This window comes from Pyrgilauda ruficollis, unplaced genomic scaffold (genome assembly GCF_017590135.1).
Source record: "Pyrgilauda ruficollis isolate IOZ18807 unplaced genomic scaffold, ASM1759013v1 scaffold34, whole genome shotgun sequence".
NCBI classification, from domain to species: domain Eukaryota; kingdom Metazoa; phylum Chordata; class Aves; order Passeriformes; family Passeridae; genus Pyrgilauda; species Pyrgilauda ruficollis.
Genome location: NW_024524822.1, coordinates 1,932,703 through 1,952,318, shown reverse-complemented (window position 1 = coordinate 1,952,318; position 19,616 = coordinate 1,932,703). Strand labels below are relative to the sequence as shown.

The following is a 19,616-nucleotide window of genomic DNA, read 5'->3' as shown; positions in this document are numbered from 1 at the left end:
TGGAGCAGGATTTAGGGAGGTGAAGGGCAGCTCCAGCTCTGGACACATCCGAGCTTTGTGCCAGCGATGCCCAGAACAGCCAGGCTTTGACAGCTGCTGGCAGAGTGCCCAGCCCATCCAGAAACACAAGTACAAGCTCATTCCCCTCCGAAGGCACACAGGGTGCCCCCAGCCCACACCCAGAGTCACTGGCCTGGGACAAACTTGAGCTGGTAAGTCTGGACTAAAGGGCATCTGCAGTGTCCAGTGGCAGCACACTGGGATGGGAACCAGCAAGGCTGAGAGCTGAGGGTTCCCCACAGCATCCTTACAGGCTGTGACAGAGCAGCTGGAGGGACAGCACATCCCACAAGCTGCCAAACTTCTGCCCAGAACACAGGAAAACTCTCTCACCAGACACTTCTCACTCACACTGTGGCAAGGCACTGAGCCCAAAATCTGTCACCTGGGGCGTGTCTGGGGTTTGGAAAGAGACTGCAATTTCTGCAGGAGGTTCCAGGGGAGCCTTACGTTGTCACGGATGTTGATGTCCGAGCCCTTGGCCAGCAGCAGCTTCACCAGCTCGATGTGTTTGTACTCCGTGGCCCAGATCATCGGCGTCCAGCCACCATCATCCTGGGCAGGGACAGCAGGGTGACACACAGCACACACAGCCTCCTGCTGGCCCCCACACCCCTGTCCTCCCCCTGCCTGTCTCCTGATTCCCCTTCTGCCTGTCTGCAGTGCTGCAGGTCCCTCAGGTCCTGCAGAGCCCGGCGTGGCTGGGAGCAGCACACCTGAGCCTGCTGGAGTTTATTCCAGCTCAGCAGCTGGCACTGCACCTCCAGCTTGTTTAGGTACACTGACTGTCCAAAAGGCACAAGGAACACCCAGGGTGTGTAAGAGATCTTACAGAAATTCCCTGAGAAGCCTGGGGAACCTGCCCTTGTCACAGGTTAATTACCTCTGTCCCTACCCCTACCTAATTACCCCACAGCAATGGATAAACCCCCAGGGCAATGGAAAATCCCACAGTGACAAGTGCCAGGCTCAGCCCATCCCACACCACTGTCCATGATCCCCCCACTAGGAAAAGCTCAGAGACACCCTGCAGCAACAGGATCCACAGAAAATTCAAAGCACAGGACAAACTGCAAATCAAGGGGAGTTTCCCTGAGGTCAGTGAGGGATCACCCTCCCTGGCAGATGGGAGGGGCACAGAATTGTCACCCTGTGGTGATCTGGAGGTGTCCCCCAGTAGCAGGTCTGTACTGTCAAGTGCTGAGGGGGTCCCTGACCTGGGCAAGCAGCTCCTGGCCCGGGGCAGGCCTCACCTGGCAGTTGACATCCATCTTCCCGTTGGAGAGCAGGTACTGCACCACGTCATAGTGCCCCTTCTTGGCTGCCAAGTGCAGACACGTGGAGCCCTCAGCATCCTGCACACAACCACAGAACAGACCCTCAGCAATGCTCAGGAACAGCAGAGGAGTTCCCAGACGGAGCAGAGAACTCCAAAAGTCTCCATCCCACTGCCAAGAGGGCAGAGAGCAGGAGCAGGGCCAGCACTGAGCAGAGCTTGGGAGCTTTACACCAAAGAGGTGCCACCCTGCAGAGAAGGAAAGGGCCTTGCAAAGCCTGGGGAAGGCACCAGCCCCAAACCTTGGCAGTGATGCTCCCCTTCTCCAACAGCTCCTTTCCCACTCCTCTCCATTTGCTGGAGAGCCAAAGGGAAGCAAAAAATCTCTTACACAGGGAAAGTTTGCACTTTACATCAGAAAAATCACTTTGTCTCAAGTTGAAATGCTCCGTTTCTCCTTTTTTTTTTTTTTTTTTTGCTGGGTTTTGTTAGCCCAATGCCTTATCCCAGCACCTGGCAGCAGGTCCAGGGCTGTGGTGTCTCTCTCCAGAGAGACCAGGTCCCCAGCCAGCCCACAGCCATCTGCACAGACAGGAGATAAAAAACAACCCCCAAGGCTGAAAGGAAAAATGCCTCTGGGAGCTGGGAATGCAAGGCCTGGAGGAGATGGACAGGCTGTGAGTCATGATGGAGATGCTCTCACCCTCCCACCAAAGATCTCTGGCAGCAGCCTGACTTTTATCAGGCATTGATATCCCAAGAGCTTAGCACAGAGCAAGGCCCAGAGAGCAGGAAATCAGGAGGAGGAAATGAAAGACTGAAAAAACCAAATGACTCCTTCCAGCTAAATCCCTGGGAGCAATGCTGGAGGTGAGAGCTTTGGGATGGAGCTGATGTGATGCAGACTGAGGGAGCAACTCTCTGAGAAGGAGGGGACATCTCAGGACAGGGATTGCACCATGAGGGCTCCTTGGGACACAGAAAGAGTTTCTACACCCCCACATGTGCCTGCTCCAGCTGAATAATTCCATAGCTTTCTCCTTGGATGGGCAAGAACCAAGTGCAGCTCCCCAGCCCTGGGAGAGCAGGCAGGTTTTATTGTAGAGTTTCTTCAGGTTTTGAGTGGGGCTTCTCCATGCTGGTAAGAGGACCAACAGCTTCACTGGGGGCTGGGGAGCCCCCACCCAGCTCCCTGCCCTGCACTCCCAGGGCTCTGCACACACCTGCCCCAGGTAGGGGCTGCAGCTGCTTCCAAACCAAAGCTGCTGCTTTCAGAGACCTGAGCTGCTGCTAGAAACTAATTAACATCATCAACTAGCCTAGACCTCAATGTGATCTGAGGCTTCTAATTTGCTTTTGCAAGCTCAGAATTTATCTCCTTCCCTTGACCTTCAGAAACACAAACTCCCCTCTTTTCCACAGGAACAAATCAAGTGAGAGATGTCTGGGCTGCTCCAAGACACTTGGGACAGTGGCCAGCACGAACCCACACGTGCCTGTCCTCTTTTCCCCCTTCCCAGCTCAGAACCAGCCCCCCAAGGATCCATTTAGGACCTGGATTGGGCAGCACCTGATACCTTGTGCAGTGCTGCCAGCTCCTTCCCAAACCCAGCCAAGAGCAGCAGGTTGTGACAATAAGTTTGCATGGGGAGGGTTCCTGTGCTCCAAACAGCATCTGATTTATGGGACTAATAAATGGTCTGTGTATTTTCCAAGATTGCAAAGCAACCAGAGCATGCTAAAGGCAAAGAGACAGCTGCATTTTATTGTTTTGGTTTAAATTAAGGGGTAGAGTTTAAAGATGGGGTTCAATTTTGCCACTGCAGCATGACTGCAAGAATCCACACATCAGTCCTTTGGAAAGGAAAGCTTCCTCTGTCATTTTTCCTGGCTTGGCAAGCACCTAATTACCAGCTATTTTAAAACATCACCCCAAAACTCTCATTAGTAGAGCCTACAGAGAAGGGAACTCCAAAATCCAGTTCCACTGTGATGGATTTGTGACACTAAAACCTATGAAATCAAATCCCCTTGACATTTGGTGCCACAAACTAAAGGGACAAGTGGCAACACTTCTCCCAAAGAGCTCATGGCCAGCAGAAAAATGAGATTATGACACCTCCAGCCTCCACTCCAAGACAAACCAGTCCATTTCTCTTCAGCCTGGGCACTTCCTCCCAAAACTTCAAGGAAGAAATGTTGGACAGAGGCTTCCTCAGGAGAAAAAGGGAAGGATTAAACTACTACCTTGGGATCTACTAGTGCTCCAGCCTTGATCAGGTATTTCACAGTTTCCAGGTGGTTGTTTTCTGCTGCCTCCATCAGCGGGGTCCTCTGGTCCTCAGAGCAGGTGTCAATGTTAGCACCAGCCTGTTGGGAGGCCAGGGCAAGGACAAGGACAATTAGCAGAGGAAGGATGTGGGAGTAGAGATTTAATTACAAGATTTTCTCCTGATATTTAGCCATATTAAGCAGGGAAAAAAAGAATAAAAAAGAAGGACTAGAATGAGGAAAGAAGGCACTGCAAGTCCACCTGCTCTGGAAACAGCACACACTGCCTGCCCCCTCTCCTGCCTTCCCCAGCCAGGAAGGAACTGTAAGGAAGCCAACAGCTGGTATTAAATAACTCCTGTTATTACCAGATTTTGTACTCCTACTTTCTAGATACTGTTTGTGTAACAATTTGGAAAAGTCAGCCTCCTCCTTTTTCCAACAGCTTTGTTTTCCCTGGTCTATCATTTAGCCTGCAACAAGCAGCTCTTCTCAATGTCACAAGCAGTAGGAACAACCTGCTGATGGCAGGAGCTGTAAAAAATACCCTGGGGATTGGCTAAATATTCCTGTGGAAGTCAATGGCACTTCCACAGAGGTCTCTGAGCATCTGTTCAGCTCAAACCAGAGTGCCTCCAACCAACACCTCACTCCTTTCCAAACCATGGCTCTGTCAGGTTATCCTGCCTGCTTTAGCCCTTGGGCTGAGCTCAGGAACCACCCAAAACTTAAATCCAAGAGGTCTCAGACACACAGCTCTTGGCAGGGGTGTGTGTGAGGCTCAGACCTGTTCACAGCAGCTGACTCAGGTTCATCTGGCACAAGGAGCTGTTTTCAGGTGCCTCCCACAGAATTCCTTTGTTTTGACTCTTTTCCCCAGTCAGAGCTATTTAAACCAGAGCAGAGGAGGCATTTCAAGTGGAACAAGCTGGGGCCATTCCCAGCCAAACACTGGGCTGCAGAAGCCAGACCTTGGGGAGAGGCAAGATGAAGCACTCTGGAAACAAACCAACCCTACTGATAATTAAATTGTTTGTGATATCTCACAAGTTTTGCTCCTTTTCCTCATTCCACTGTCTTCACACACAGTGATTTCAGTGAGAGCAGCCAGGAAGGCCCATTGCTGCCTTCAAATAGTACCTGAAAGCCTACAATCCCAGGTGCTGAAATGCACCAGCCCAGCAGGATCATTTCCAAGGGCCAGTCACTGCTTCCTTCTCAAGAGCCCTTTAAGGTTTCCCAATCCCACAGAATAAACAAAACACACTTCCAGTCACTCCAGACCAGGTACACCAGTACAGAAAAGAAAAACTATAAATTTTTAATCCTTCTTTTTCTTCTTCACATAGTTTTGGAGCAGGCTCAACAACATCCTTTTGACCATCTTCCCTCAGTTAGAATCCAAATCTCAGCCAATAAACCAAACTTGCACCTTCCCTCCACTCCTTTCCACGTGTGAGACATTTCTACTGCAGAGGAAAATCCTGCTGGAGCTCCTCAGGTTTTGACAGAAGGGAAGGCAGGGCCTGGCAGCTTCCAGGCTCCAGAGCCTCACTGCCCTCATCACCAAGAGCAACCTGGCTTGGAGATCAAAACCAAAAGAGCTTGGAGATCTGCAGCCTGGCAGCACATCTGGCAGTGCCCAGCTCTGGCTGTGCTTAGGCACAGATCCCCACCTGCCCTGCACCAAATCTTCCCCTGCTCCTTGCGTGGAGAACAGGACAATTCCAGCAGGATAATTCCACCTGTGTCCTCCAAGCCCTCCTGTTACTCTGCCCTGCTCCTCCCTCAGCAAACCCTGGGATCAAGGAAGTTTTTTACAGGAGGGATTTTCCCCTGCTGATTTCCACGTGGGGCAGACCAAAGCCCACAGAAAATGGTTTGTACAGAGGGCTGGAAGTGCAGACAGACCTGAATGAGCATGTGGCAGATGTCCACGTGGCCAGACTCGGCAGCAGCATGGAGAGGGGTTCTCTTACTCTGATGCTCCATTTTAAAATTAGGGTCAATTCCATCCACTGCAAAACAGAGCAGAGACACTTTCAAGCACAGTTCAGAGATTGAAGTGTAACAGGAGAATCACGTCTCAGCTGAAGGCTTTTAAAGGATGGATTCCCAGCCCATCCTCAGCCCTGCTCACGTCTCACTGCACATTTCACCAGCAAGCTCACAGGGCAGTCCCCTGCACATTCAATATGCAACAGCCCTCAAACCCAGAGCTCAGAAACACCATGGAATTCAATACCTTTTTAAGGCATTACTATCTCTCCAAAGGCCACATCCCTCAGCCTCACATCTCATCTCAAAAACAACAAACACCACACAAGGATAAAAAAAAGAAAAAACCCTGCTTGGTTTAAAGCAACCCAGAAATTGGGAACAACAAAGAGTTGGTACCACCTGGGCTCTGTCTCACCACTACTAAGTGAAATTAATATTAGTGATCCTTTTTGCATCCCTGCAAATACAGGGCTGCAACGTGGATGGAATTTGTCCACACAGGCTCAGGATCTGGCCAGAGATTCTCACAGCTGTGCGGAGACTGACAGATGATGCTGACAGCCAGACAAAGATGTCTGGGCATGATAACATGTTGTGTATGATGAGGCTGTCGTTAAATATCAATGAATAACATTTCTGTGCTATTGAAAACAGGAACAATGGAGCAAACACTTGCTATACAAAAAAAAAGAAGGAACTGATAAAGGGCAAGAACAGAAAGCATCCAAAAATGTACAGCAAAGTACTGGAGTGGAAAGGAAGCATCCTGAGGAAACATTATGTCCTTCAGAGGGGGAAATTCCTGGGGAATATTGGATGCTAAAAACAAGCTCAGCAGCTCAAAGGCATCTAGTGACAGGCACCTCTGTACCCCAAAACAAACCCCACAGACTGAAGGCTCTTCCTTTTTGCTTTCTTGCTGATGGGTCTTGGTTTAAACTCACTCCATCTATTTCCTCTCTACTGGATGCAAATATGTAGCCCAGACACGGAGAGGGGATGTGAAAAACCACACAGAGGTCATTGTGGGGACACAAGCAGCTGGTCTGGATAAACAATACCCAAAAGCAGACACAAGTGGGGATCAATGCACATTTCCCAGAGAGATGAAGCCTTCCCAGTGACGCATCACCCACAGCATCTCTCTGCTCCCGGGGGCACTGGGGAGATGACGTGGTGCCCGGCTGGGAAGTGGCTGCTGGCACTGCCTGGCAGGAGCTGGGAGGGCTGCCAGACAGGCCCTGGCCTGGGCAGGAGGCACCTACCCAACATCAGCAGGACCTTCTGCAGCTCCCCTTGCCTGGCAGAGAAGTACAGCTGCTTCGGGTGGAACCGCAGCTTCTTGGGCCTGCAGGAGCGGGAGAGAGGAGGAATTAATGCCCAGGGAAGAACTGGAATGTCACCCCTCACTGCCACCCCTGGGCCTGACAAAGTTCTGGCCTCATCCCCCAGTGGGGGCAGCAGGGCTGGGGGAGCTCTGCCCCTCTGCCCCTGTGCTCAGGTGAGACCCCACCTGAAGAGCTGCCTCCAAATCTGGGATCCCCAACACGAGGAGGACCTAGAGCTCTGGAGTGAATCCAGAGGAGGTCCCTGAGATGCTCCAAGGGCTGCAGCCCGTCTGCTCTGGAGCCAGGCTGGGAGAGCTGGGAGTGTTCACCCAGAGGAAAGAAGGCTCCAGAGACAGCTCAGAGTCCCTTGCAGGGCCTAAAGGGGCTCCAGGAGAGCTGGAGAGGGACTGGGGACAAGGGATGGAGGGACAGGACACAGGGAATGGCTTCAAAGTGAAAGACAGGAAATTTAGGATTAAATATATGAAATAAATCCTACCCTGTGAGGAGGGAGAGGCCCTGGCACAGGGTTCCCAGAGCAGCTGTGGCTGCCCCTGGATCCCTGGCAGTGCCCAAAGCCAGGCTGGACAGGGCTTGGAGCAGCCTGGGGCAGTGGGAGGTGTCCCTGCCATGGCAGGGGTGGCACTGGATGAGTTTTAAGGTCCCTTCCAACCCAAACCTTCTGTGATTCTCTGATACAGAAAAACAAGTCTCCAGAAGGAGGTTTTAAAACTTCCAGCTCCAGCCCCAGGCAGTCCTGCTCCAGTGAGGGCTGGATCTGTTCAGTGCTGCTCAGCAACAAATTCTGGGTCTCACTACTGTGAACAGGAGCTCCCAGAAGTTACAGCTGCAGCTGAAGAGCCAGTGAAGAACTAAATCCTCCAGAGAAATCAATAAGACATTTAGAGCTGTAAGAGTTCTCCCAAATCTGTTGAGGATGACTAATGAGTGAAGTGAAAAAAAAAAAGCTCTGAGCTGGACCAAAATCCAGAAAAGCTAAATCTCCTTTTCTCTAGGCTAAGCAACTTTGCTGGGAACTGGAGTGACCCAATGGTCTTTTTCTTACTTTTCAGAGTCCAGGGCAATCAGGGCACTTTCCAGAGTTTCTTTCACTGGTCCCTGGGTCAAGCTAGTAGTAGGCTTTGGAAAAACTGAAGACCCAGGGATGTCAAACCCTTCAGCAGCCGAACTTTCTGGCTTGTCTTCCTCTGACAACCTCGTCCCAGTGCCACTGAAGAGGAAAAATGAGAGACAGCCAAAGCACAACCATTAAAAATACACAACAATGTTTCTCTTATGCCAAAAAAGAAAAGCAAATGCATTTTAAACACAGATAAGTGTAACTGAAATCGAAACCCAAACCAATAAATTTTACAGCTTTTTCAGTAAGAACTTGCCCCAGAAAGGAACTGCACTGCCCTCTGACTACATCTTGATGTACTCTGTGCTACAGGAGACCCAGGCACATGGGCAAGTCTTAAAGCCACCAAAACAAGGCCAGATGGGATGGGAAGTCAGAGCAGAGTACAACACGGGGCTGGTTTGATTTGTGTTTTCCTCCTCTCATGGGTGCAAGTCAGGAGCTGCAGATGGGAATGGCTGTCACTTATCAAACCTGACAATATCAACTAATTCCATTATTATTCCATTCCTAGCAATAAGAGGAAGGAATGGTTTAACTCCTGAACCCCCCCAACCTCCAGAGCCTCTGCCTCAGCTCTGGGGCAGTGAGTGACCCAAAACACCCCTGCAGATTCCTGCAGCTGAGGCAGCACTCAGCTCATCAGGAGGAGCCCAACCATTCAAACCAAAGCCTGGCCTGGCAGGAGGTTTGAGATCCCCCCATGCCCCCATGCTCACCTCCCCGTGGTGGTGTCGGCCCTGCCCTCCACAGCGGCGGGTTTCTGCTGCTCGTAGCTCAGGGACACCGTGGAGGTGGTGTCAGCCTTGGCTATTGTCACCTCCTTGGCCTTGGAGGCCTCCTCCCCGCAGTGAGGGCAGTAGCTGGTGTCGTTCACCTGCGAGGCACAGCTCTTGTGGAAGCGGTGGGAGATGCTGCTCTCGGGCTGACACTCCATGAAAGTGCCCTTAAAAAACCACAGAGAAGGAATTCAGCCCCTGCTCGGCCCTGCCTCGCCCCTCACATGCTCCATGCCACTCCTCTCACCACCTCTCTCGGCCCTGCTGCGTCCAATACAGTAAAGCAAGCACTGCCACTTCTTTAGAAGAGAACAAAACCAAGGTAAAGGGGGAAAAACTCACTTGGTTAAAGACTGCAAAGCAAGATTTTGAATTGTGTTTGGGAAACAGAACAAAGAAGTCCCGATTTCCAGCTCTTCCCTCTAACGCTTGAAGTTCTCGCTTGTGTCTCTAGAAGTGCCAGTGCACTGTAAGGACGCCCCCAAAACTGGAAAAGAAACCTTCAGACCTGTGCTGAGCCAGCATTAAAACTACCTGAAACACAGCTTACACAAACCATTCAAGAACCTGCATGAATGTGTCACTGACCCCACTGTAACCCAAATTATGTGACTCTTTTGCCTGGACCAGCCTAATTAACCCAAACAAGCTCACTGCTCATGCAACAAACTGGGCAATTCCTCTTAAAATTATTTTCCCTTTCTAGCAAAGTCCCTGCAACCGCTGTGCAGGAGCCCAGAACTCCCTGCCTGTGGTGTCAGTGCTCCTGAAGCCCTGCTGTGCCCTGGGTTGGTGATGGTGGCACAGACAAACACTCCAGGTTCACCTCTGTGCACCAGCACACAGCACTGAGAGATGGAAGAGAGTGCAAGGAAAGGCCAGCCAAACCCCCTCTTCTCCTGAATCCAGTCCTCCCAAGCAATCTAATTAACTTTATTTCAGCTTTGCAAATGCCTTGAAGGGTTTTGAGGATTTTATCTTCTAAATGATCTTTGACTCAGCAAGAAAACCCAGGATGGCTCCACTTACTACAATAATGCTTGAGACGACTGCAGCATCTTTCCTTGACTCAACTTGAAGAATACCAGCATCACACAATTAAGCCTCATCATCACTCCATGAGGCCTCAGTTGGTGCCTTTCAGCTTTATCCACAGGGAAAGCAGGACACTGGCCACTAAAGGACTGAATCAAGTCCCTTAAAAGCCTCGGTGGCACAGGTGGAAGAAGCAGCAGGAGATCACAGAGTAGTCTGAGTTGGAAGGAACCTTAAATCTCATCTGGTTCCACTGCCCTGCCATGGGCACGGACACCTTCCACTGTCCCAGGCTGCTCCAAGCCCTGTCCAACCTGGCCTCGGACACTGCCAGGGATCCAGAGGCAGCCACAGCTGCTCCGGGCACCCTGTGCCAGGGTCACCCACTCTCACAGGGGAGAATTCCTTCTTAATATTTAGTCTTCCTAATATCTAACCTAACTGAGATCTCCAACACTGCCTTGGTCCAGTGCCATCACTCAGGATCCCCATCCTGACAGGACACACAGGTGGGGGCACAGCTTCATTTACAAACCAAGCTAAGACATTTTTTGGATGTGATTGATCTGTACACAAAGAAAAACAACAAACCCTTGTTCCAAAGAAATTCCAAAGGCAAGACTTCCAGCATGTGAAATCCCTTTGGTAACACCCCTTGGGGGTCTCCAGGAAGATCAAGGTGATGATTTCAGCTGCCCTCACACACATTCCTATTGAACACACCTCCTGACGTGCTGTGGAACGAGGTGGGGCTGATGCCAGGAAGTCAGGACACCCCTTTAGGGACCATTTCCACCTTCAGCTTCCAGCTGTTGCAACAGGTACCCCCTTCCCTAGATTGAGAGCACGAACTTACTGCAGTGCAAAAGTATCCACAGCCAGGGCAACACTGGTGTTTCACCATCCTCCCTCTATGGTCCTCACACAGCACCAAAAGCTGGACTTTGTTAGACGGGCGCATCAGTTCATACTTAACCACACTGTTTGTGCATCGGCCCAGCTGGAACAGGAGAAATTAAAGGAAATGAAATTACTGCAGACCACAACACTCCCTGTGCTTGTGCAGAGGAAGATTTTGCACACTGCCTTGAGGAGCCCTGGCTTTTTCACAGGAATTCAGCTGTGTGCCAGAGAGCATTAGCAGTGCAGCAGGAAGCTGTGAAAGCTGCTCTCAGGAAGGAATGCATCATTTACTAACTAACATGCATGTGCACCCCGAGTCATTTGTTCCTTGCAACAACAACAACAAAATCATAACTGGAAATAGGCAACAGCCAAGCAGCAGAAGGGGCAGTCCCAGGGGCCTGACTCACACAACACACACTCTCCTCTTGCCAGGAAGAGCGGGTGTCAGTGACCACGAGAAGGAGACCATACGCACTAAATCTTGTTACTGCTCAAAACTCCCAGTCACAGGAAGATAGAGGGGAAAATAATTGCTCCTCATTGCCAGTGAAGTTATCGTCTGTACTGGTTCCAGCACTGGCCCCTGCCCAGACCACAGGGATGAAGAGCCAGGCTTTCATGAAAGCTCAGCTAGAGTCATGTTTGGAGCAGGTTTTCCAAAGATTTCACCAATCTACAGCTCTGGGCTTAAAAATCAGAGGATCGCAGAATCATGGAATGGTTTGGGTTGGAAGGGACCTTAAAGCTCATCCAGTGCCACCCCTGCCATGGGCAGGGACACCTCCCACTGTCTCAGGTGCTTCAAGTCCCAGTGTCCAACCTGGCCTTGGGCACTGCCAGGGATCCAGGGGCAGCCACAGCTGCTCTGGGCACCCTGTGCCAGGGCCAGCCCACCCTCACAGGGAACAATTCCTTCCCAATCTTCACCTGTCTTCCTTCAGCTTGAAGCATCCCCCTTTTCCTATCACTCCATGCCTTCTCGTGCCCCACCTTGTCCTGTTACTGGCAGCAGGTGCCAGAACTGGGGTTCCCTGTCCCCAGCCAGCGTTCCTTGCTCTGCTGCACCAAGAGGGAGCAGCACCTCCTACAGCCACCACTGTCCCAGCCCAGCCGTCACCTTCCAGCATGACACGACGCTCTCTGTGTCTCTTTCAAGCTTCCCTTGACAATAATCTTGCTTTCCCCAAATACCTGGCGAAGGAGATTTATAAACTAGGAATATCAAGGTGAAAGGCTGCTCCAAGGAAGGGTCCCTTGGAGGGAAGGTGGAGAATTTATTGTGCTCATGACAGAGTCAGTCAGGGACTCAGTGCCACAGACTGTCCCTCTGCTCCAGCCAAGGATTCGCTGCTTTTTCTCAACAAAACTAAACTTTCTTTCTGATTTTTTTTAAATTCCACTCCTGCAGACGCAACACCCCTGTGGGAAAAGATAATGGATTTTAACCTAGGCTCATCATTCACCCCGGCATCTCCAGTTCAGCTTTCCCAAATTCCAGCTGCAAAGACTTCTGTGGTTGGGACACCTTGGCCAGACTGATCCCTGCCACCACTCCGAGCCCAGGGGCTGCAGGGGTGGCACAAGGGGACCATGGATCTTTTCCTGAGGAGGAATTTTACTGAGCTGAGGAAATTCTATTGACATGTGGAAAGCTGCATTGTCCATGTGAGGAAGACCCTGAGCTGTTATGCCACACTATTATTTGTTAGAAACTCTAAAGCAAGTTCAACATTATTAATTGCTATTTTCCAACCATTAGAGAGTGCAGCAGGGTGCTCATAACTATTTATAACACTCTCCAAGGACATGACAGTCTGGAGAAGCCACTATTCACACATATAATATTCCTCTAACATCTCTGAGTCACTTATCCCATTATCAAAAAGAATCTAACATAAAGCATGGCCTTTGCTATTCCTCCCTGTGATTTATCCAGGGACAGAATTGCCAACTCACCATAGGCAGGAGCAGGAATTCTTTCACACACCTTGTGTTTGTTTAGAAACCCTGGGCCCCCCCCCTCTCTCTGATGAGTCTCCCAGGACATTTTCTCTTTAATGAATCAATTTTGCCATTCTTTGGAAATTCCTCTCTCTGCAGGTACATACCAGCACATACTAACAGAAGCAGAGCTGGTCTATAATCCTGATTATCCCTTTGTCCCTCCATCCACCCTTCTCCTGGGATCCTAGAGGAGAACTAGGGATATTCTCACTCCTTGTGCTACTACTGGTGAGTGTGAGAGTGCTGCAGTGATGCTGAAGCTGAAAAGAGACCCAGTAAAAGGAGAATCCATCCAGAGCATTCCTGCTCTGCAGTTCTCACTTTCCAGATTTTTGAATGGAGTCACTTCTGCCACTTCCTTCCATACTTCTGGAACTAGCAGAGCCCAAGCAGCCTAGCTGTGACCCAAAGGCATCGAGTGCAACCCCTGTCAGACCTGGGGCTGCACAGCTGCCAGGACATGGAAGCTTTGGGACAGAAAGAGAGGAGGAGAGAGAAAGGCTGGGGCAGCAGAGGCCATGCCAAGCTCCTGAACTCAACACCTGGCCACAGAAAGGCTTGCAGCAGTTCCTTCGCAGTCAAGGGAAAGCAGCTCCAATCCTTGAGTGGATTTTCTCCCTCTGCTGCAGGTTCCTGTACCTGAGCTCATTTTGCCTGAAGTGTGAATGTTACAACAACCAGATCCAGCCACACAGGCCAGGACAAGCCTGAGAGAGCCACCCAGAGCCTCTCCCAGCACCAACACAGAGCTGCTCCCTTCCCAGTGGCCTCACCCCAGTGCTGGGACAGGCACAGAGTGCTGGAGCCCTCAGCTGAGTGAGGGGGACACGGGCCCGCCCTTCCTCACACCAGTGGGTCCCAGTCTAGCAGGCCCAGAGCCCCTGTGTGACCCCACACGTGCTCCTGGCACAGCTTGTCACTCTTTCTGGCCTTGTCCTCAGCAGGAAAGGCTGTGGGGAGCTAAAGGACAGGCTCCTACCTCGTTATCCACGCTCTCCGTGGCCATGCACTGGTTGTTGGCTAACGTGGTGATCTCTCTGCTTTTGGGGGTTTCCATTCGACAGCTACACAGGGGCACCTCCTGCAGACCATCCACTTCCATGGCTTCAGGGCCATTGGAGAGACCTGGGGCACAGAAAACCAGTGGATTAACTCTAGTTCTCTTCCAGGAGAAAGGATTCAGTCCATCAACACCAGCCATGCCCTGTGACATCTTCCTGTTCCATATCCTGAAATGCTCTCCAGGCTTTAGCAGCACCCTGTAAAAGAGACCCTTTTGCACCAGCTGGAGTTTGCAAAAGCCTCCTGCACTTTTCCAAGTCCAGCCACACTCAGCTGACTGTGCTGAAATCAAGAGTGATAAGTTAAGATCAGTTTATTCTGAGAAAACCTCAAAAAGGCCAAGCAATGAGATGCAGGTTTTTATCAGCCTCTCTCCCCTCCCCACAACACTGGGCTCTGGCACCAGGAAATTTGCAGGAAACCACCCAGAGCTGGAAATTTGAATAGGCAGTGGAGTGATAAATAGAGATGATCAGGAAAGCACAAACTCCTATTTGCAAAGGCTTATTACACAGATGGGAAAACAAAATTCCTGGGACTGTTTGGTGTCAGCCAACCACAAATTATTTATTTTGGAAAGAGAACAAACCAGGGAAAAGAAAGCAGCAAGGTGCTCCAATGTTCTTGCCTTTTCCTCATCTGCTCTCAGATGCTGAACATTTACAAACCTGTGGAAAGGTGGATGAGGGCTTTTGAGGGGGTTTACTGTTACTGGAATTTCTGGATTGAAATCAATCACTGGGTTACCCAAGATTGCCAAACACTGGCCTAGTGACAAGGGGGTTGATTCCAGTACTACCCTCCTCTTCCAGTTCTGCACCAAACATCTCTGCAATGTTTGCAGCACAGAATCCTTTGGGCTGGTTCACTCTGAAGCTTTCATCCCAAGCTTTCCCTGCCACTGCTATGGGATTGACTCACACTGAGAAGGAAGCTTGCTGGTTTTTTTCAAGCTTTTGGATGGAATGGAGAGCTATCTTGCAGTGAGGTTTTGCAGATTTAACTTCATCCCTGGGGGAGACTCCTCCTCAGCTGCCCTGGCAGTGGCAGCCTTCCCCCAGAGCACCCTGCCCGTGGCTCTGACCCTGCCAGCCAAGCACAAGCCCCTTTCATCCCATCAGGAATTCCTTCAGCCAATAAATTGCAAGCCCAAGCCTAGCAAAGGGATATTTCAAGACATAGAAGGCCAGGGAAAGTCCTTGCTGTTTTCATGTAAAATCCTGTCAAGATCTTAAAGGTTTAAGAGTTTTCTCTGGGAGCACAAATCACAAAGCTCATTCCTCGCCTTCCGAGCTGTCACTTCCCTAATCTGTTTGACATCCAGAGGCTCTGGTGAAAGCATCCCTCATCCCTCCTGACCCTCCCTTGGTGGGGAAGGCTCCCACCCTCTCTTTGATGTGCCTCTATCAAAGGAGCCAGACAAGCTTTGAGGGAGCAGTGGGGGCAGACGGGCGGATCCAGCCAGGGGATGCTGGATCCAAGGAGAGCTCAGCACTGGGAGCAGCAGCTGGGGCTCAGCACCCAGGGCCCAGCACCAGCCCCTCCCCTTCCCAGGCTGAACGAGCCATTCCTGAGGGAATCCAGTGGCAGCAGCTCTGGGGGGATGCTGAATCAGCATATTTCAGGGAATGGAGGGGATCTGCTGAGTGAGACAGGAGGGATGGGGCAGTATCTTGGCAGGACCCTTGGGGAGAGTATTCCCGAGCAAAAGTGCCTCACTGGAACTGGGATCCCGTCTACAGCCTCATTCCATCCCAACATCCCCACCCACATCCCCAGCCTCACCCCCATTCCAAAGCTATCCCCATTTCTATCCCAGCCCCATCCCTACACTCATCCTCAACCCCAACCCACTATCCTCATCCCCATCCCCATCACTATCCTAACCCACCCCCATATCTATCCTCATCCCCATCCCCATCCCCATCCCCATCACTATTCCAACACTCATCCCCACTCCAGCCCTATCCTCCCCCTCATCCCGATCCCTAAACCCCATCCCATCCCTAATCCTGATCCCTAGCCCCCATCCAATCCCTGATCCCGATCCCTAGCCCCCATCCTATCCCTAATCCCGATCCCTAGCTCTCATCCCATCCCTAATCCCGATCTCTACCCCCATCCTATCCCTAATCCCAATCCCTAGCCCCCATCCCATCCCTGATCCCGATCCCTAGCCCCCATCCCATTCCTAATTCCGATCCCTACCCCCATCCATCCCTAATCCCGATCCCTAGCCCCCATCCCATCCCTAATCCCGATCCCTAGCCCCCATCCCATTCCTAATTCGATCCCTAGCCCCCATCCCATCCCTAATCCCGATCCCGCCCCGTTCCCGTTGCTCTGCGCTCTCTGTGGCCGCCAGGGGGCAGCCGGGGCCCCGCACGGCGCCACCCGCGGAACAAAGGGACCCCAAACCCGACCCCAAACCCGACCCCAAAAACAAACCCGACCTCAAACCTGACTCCAAACACAACTCCGACCCCAAACCTGACCTCCAAACACAGTCCCAACCCCAAACCTGGCCCCACATTCAAATTCAAACCAGACTCCAAACCCAGCCTTGACCCAGCCCTGACCCCAAACCCAAACCCAATCCCAAGCCCAAATCCAACCTCGACCCCAACCCAATCCCCACCTCCAACTCATCCCCAACCTCAGCTCCAACCCCAAACCCAACCCAAGCCCAGCCCCAGCACTCACCTCCCGCCGGTGAGGAGAGGATGCCCTTCACCCGGAGGTCCAGGGAATCCAGGGACACCTCCATGTACTCCATGCTGTTCTCCTGGCTGGGGCCCTCCCTGCTGCCCAGCGAGGCTTTATAGGCTTCAGCACCTGGATGGGAACAGGGGATTCACCCAGACCCCACAGGAAAAGCCACCCCTCAGCTGTGAGGCCATGCCCCGAGCCCGGGCTGTGCAGGCTCCCTGTGGGAACCATGAGGCAGAGCACATGGATTGTGCCACCACCACACCTGGGCATGGCTGGGCACTGGTCTGCTCCCACTGAGCTGCCACCTCCACCCAGGCAGGGAACAAGAAAAGGGAATAAACGAGACAAGTTTAGCCTCTGCAAGGGCACAAGGAAGGGATGACCCAGGGCTTGAGAACCCTCCTGCCCCAGCCTGCTGCACAGGACTCAGGTACATGCTGGCCAGGCAGAGCCAACTGCACCTCAGGAGGAGGATGGGACAGGTGACATCCAGCTGAGTGGGAGGAGAAACACAAAAAAGTCAAGTTCTGCCTCCAAGTGAGCAGAGCTGCTGCTGGGAGAGATTGTAGGAGAGGGAACTGCCAGTGTCTCTGCACTCCCTTGGCTTCACTTACTCTCCTGCTTTGCTTCTGACAGTCCAGCTTGGCCAAGAGAGTTATTTTACCCTTCCAGACCAGCTCCCACCTTTACTGAATGGGCAGAAAACCAGCCTGCATCTGAAATGCAGAATTAAATACTTGCTGTGACAGGGATCAAGGGCCCCTATGGCATCCTGGGAGGAAGAGGAGCAAGCCAGGTGAGTGACAGAGCCCAGGCACAGAACAGGGGCTGAAAAATGGTCAATTCACTCAGAAGTACCATAAAGCTGCTGATACAAAAATGACCTTTTTGCACTGAATTAGCAAACCCAGAAGAAAATAAACCCTTTGGTGAAGTGGATGTATGATACCTCAACAATGAGGCTGAAGGCACAGCTGCACTACCCACTTTTTCTCTCCCACGTTGATACCTTTCCCAAAGAAGCATCACATCCTGCTTCTCCTCACCTCTCACCAGGGCTCACTGAAACCTTCTCTGGTGCTCAGTGACTCAGGACAAACAAGAGGGACCCCCTGAACAACACCCACACTTGGGATGGGCCCAAGGCAGCTCCTTCCAAATGTTGTGGTTCGTCCACAAGGAGCAAAGCCAAGCTGCACATTCCATTCAGCTGCACACACCCACACAAAAGCCATGGAGCACCACTCCAGGGTGGTTCTTTCTTTTCCTTCTGCATCTCAACATGCTCCCTTGAGCTCATGGGACAGAAGTCCACGTGGACACATGTCACACAATCCCAGGCTGCTTTGGGTGGGAAGGGACCTTGAAGCCCATCCAGTGCCACCCCTGCCATGGCAGGGACACCTCCCACTGTCCCAGGCTGCTCCCAGCCCTGTCCAGCCTGGCCTTGGGCACTGCCAGGGATCCAGGGGCAGCCACAGCTGCTCTGGGAACCCTGTGCCAGGGCCTGCCCACCCTCCCAGGGAACAATTTCTCCTGTACAGATAACATCAATTTCCTGTCTTTCAGTCTGAAGCCATTCCCCCTTGTCCTGTCACTATCTCCCCATATAAAATTCCTCTTCCTCATTTTTTTAAGCCCCATGAGGCCTTTTTTTTTTGATACTTTAAAATAAAGGGATTGGTGAACAAAATAAAATTCCTCCAGCATTCCAAGGACAAAGCCAAGGAGTTCTGCTGTGACAGTGACACCAGCAGCTCCTGCCAGTGAGGGGCAAGTTCACAGCCTGGCTCATCACACAGCCCAACCTCGGGAAGGAAGCATGAGCCCTGCAGACTGACAGGCCTCAGGTCCTTCCCCCTGCACCTGGAAGGTTCCCTGGGGTGGAATTTAGGAACAAAAGCCCATTAATTACCTAGCACTCCTCCTTGTTTCTTTTTATTCCTCCGCCTCCTCTTGCGGGTGGGTTTCAGCCATGGACTGTCCGTCTTCCCTTTCCTCTTCAGCAGCTTCTTCTTGACACTGGACTCTGAGCTCTGGAGAAGCAGAGAGGCCACATGCACATCAGGCATGGTGGCACCAGGGTCCCTTTGTGGAACAGCCCTCACACCCAGCTCAAGCTGTGTGAGAAGGACCAGGGCTTTGAAACCAAGGGGTGCTAAGATGCCTTTATAGCACTGAAAAGGAAACCCAGGCACACGTGTGGGTGGATTTCCTGTCAGTTCAGCAGGGCAGGCTGCACTTTCTCTTCCATGGAGGCCCTCACACCACACTCATGAGCAGCACTGCAAGTGGGCAGGCACGTGCACACTTCCAGTTTCTCCCAAAAAATAACTGTAGAATCACAGAATATCCTGAGCTGTAAGGGAGCCACAAAGAGCACCAAGTCCAGCTCCTGGTCCTGCACAAACACCCCACCCTGTGCCTCAGGAGGTTGTCCCAACACTTCTTGAGCTCTAGCAGTTGGGTTTTCAAACTAAAATATTCATGTTTCTCCACAAAAAAAAACAACTTTGCACTTGAAGGGCCACCTGGCAGGGCTGGAGTAGACCCAGGGGAACTGAACTTCACAGCAGCAGAGCAGCCCCCTCCCTGAGCCAGGCACAGGGCAGCACAGACCAGTCATGCAGCAAATACTCAGCCACACGTATGAACCTCAACAGACTTTGGGTTTTGGTTTAAAATAATTCAGTTGTCTGGGGTGGGGTTTCAAAGTCAACATCAGAACAGGAATCAGGCACCCCAGCCCTGCCAGGGTTTAATGAATCAATCATAAAATTCATGTTCAGACTGAAACTGTCAGCTCCTGATGCTTATCCAGCTGCCAGCAAAGCCTTGGAGGTTTTCCTCCTGGTACCACTACCAGCAGCTGGATCAGGCTCTACCTTCACAGGCAGCTGTGCCAGGCCCTGCTGTCCCTGTGAGGGAACACGTGGAGCTGAGCCCTGGCTCTCCAGGGTGTCTGTGCTGCGCCAAAATCCCTGAGTGTGGGCTCAGCACGTGGCTTTACCCCAGCTGCATCGCTCTGCTCGTGGGAGAGA

General features: G+C 51.7%; 1 protein-coding gene across 15 annotated transcripts in view; it reads right to left on the bottom strand.

Annotated features, from left to right (window-relative positions):
- EHMT1 (euchromatic histone lysine methyltransferase 1) overlaps positions 1-19,616 on the bottom strand; it is a 121,832-nt gene that overhangs the window by 20,824 nt on the left and 81,392 nt on the right. For 14 of the 15 annotated variants that reach the window (XM_041474938.1, XM_041474949.1, XM_041474948.1 and 11 more), the window contains 11 exons: positions 18,491-18,611; positions 16,567-16,698; positions 13,781-13,926; positions 10,748-10,891; positions 8,797-9,023; positions 8,003-8,167; positions 6,874-6,956; positions 5,519-5,625; positions 3,584-3,706; positions 1,314-1,415; positions 511-615 (listed from right to left, as the gene is read on the bottom strand). In XM_041474938.1, the coding sequence (XP_041330872.1) occupies positions 511-615; positions 1,314-1,415; positions 3,584-3,706; positions 5,519-5,625; positions 6,874-6,956; positions 8,003-8,167; positions 8,797-9,023; positions 10,748-10,891; positions 13,781-13,926; positions 16,567-16,698; positions 18,491-18,611 (1,455 nt within the window). The remainder of the gene's footprint in view (positions 1-510; positions 616-1,313; positions 1,416-3,583; positions 3,707-5,518; positions 5,626-6,873; positions 6,957-8,002; positions 8,168-8,796; positions 9,024-10,747; positions 10,892-13,780; positions 13,927-16,566; positions 16,699-18,490; positions 18,612-19,616) is intronic. The other variant, XM_041474952.1, reaches the window with a different exon arrangement.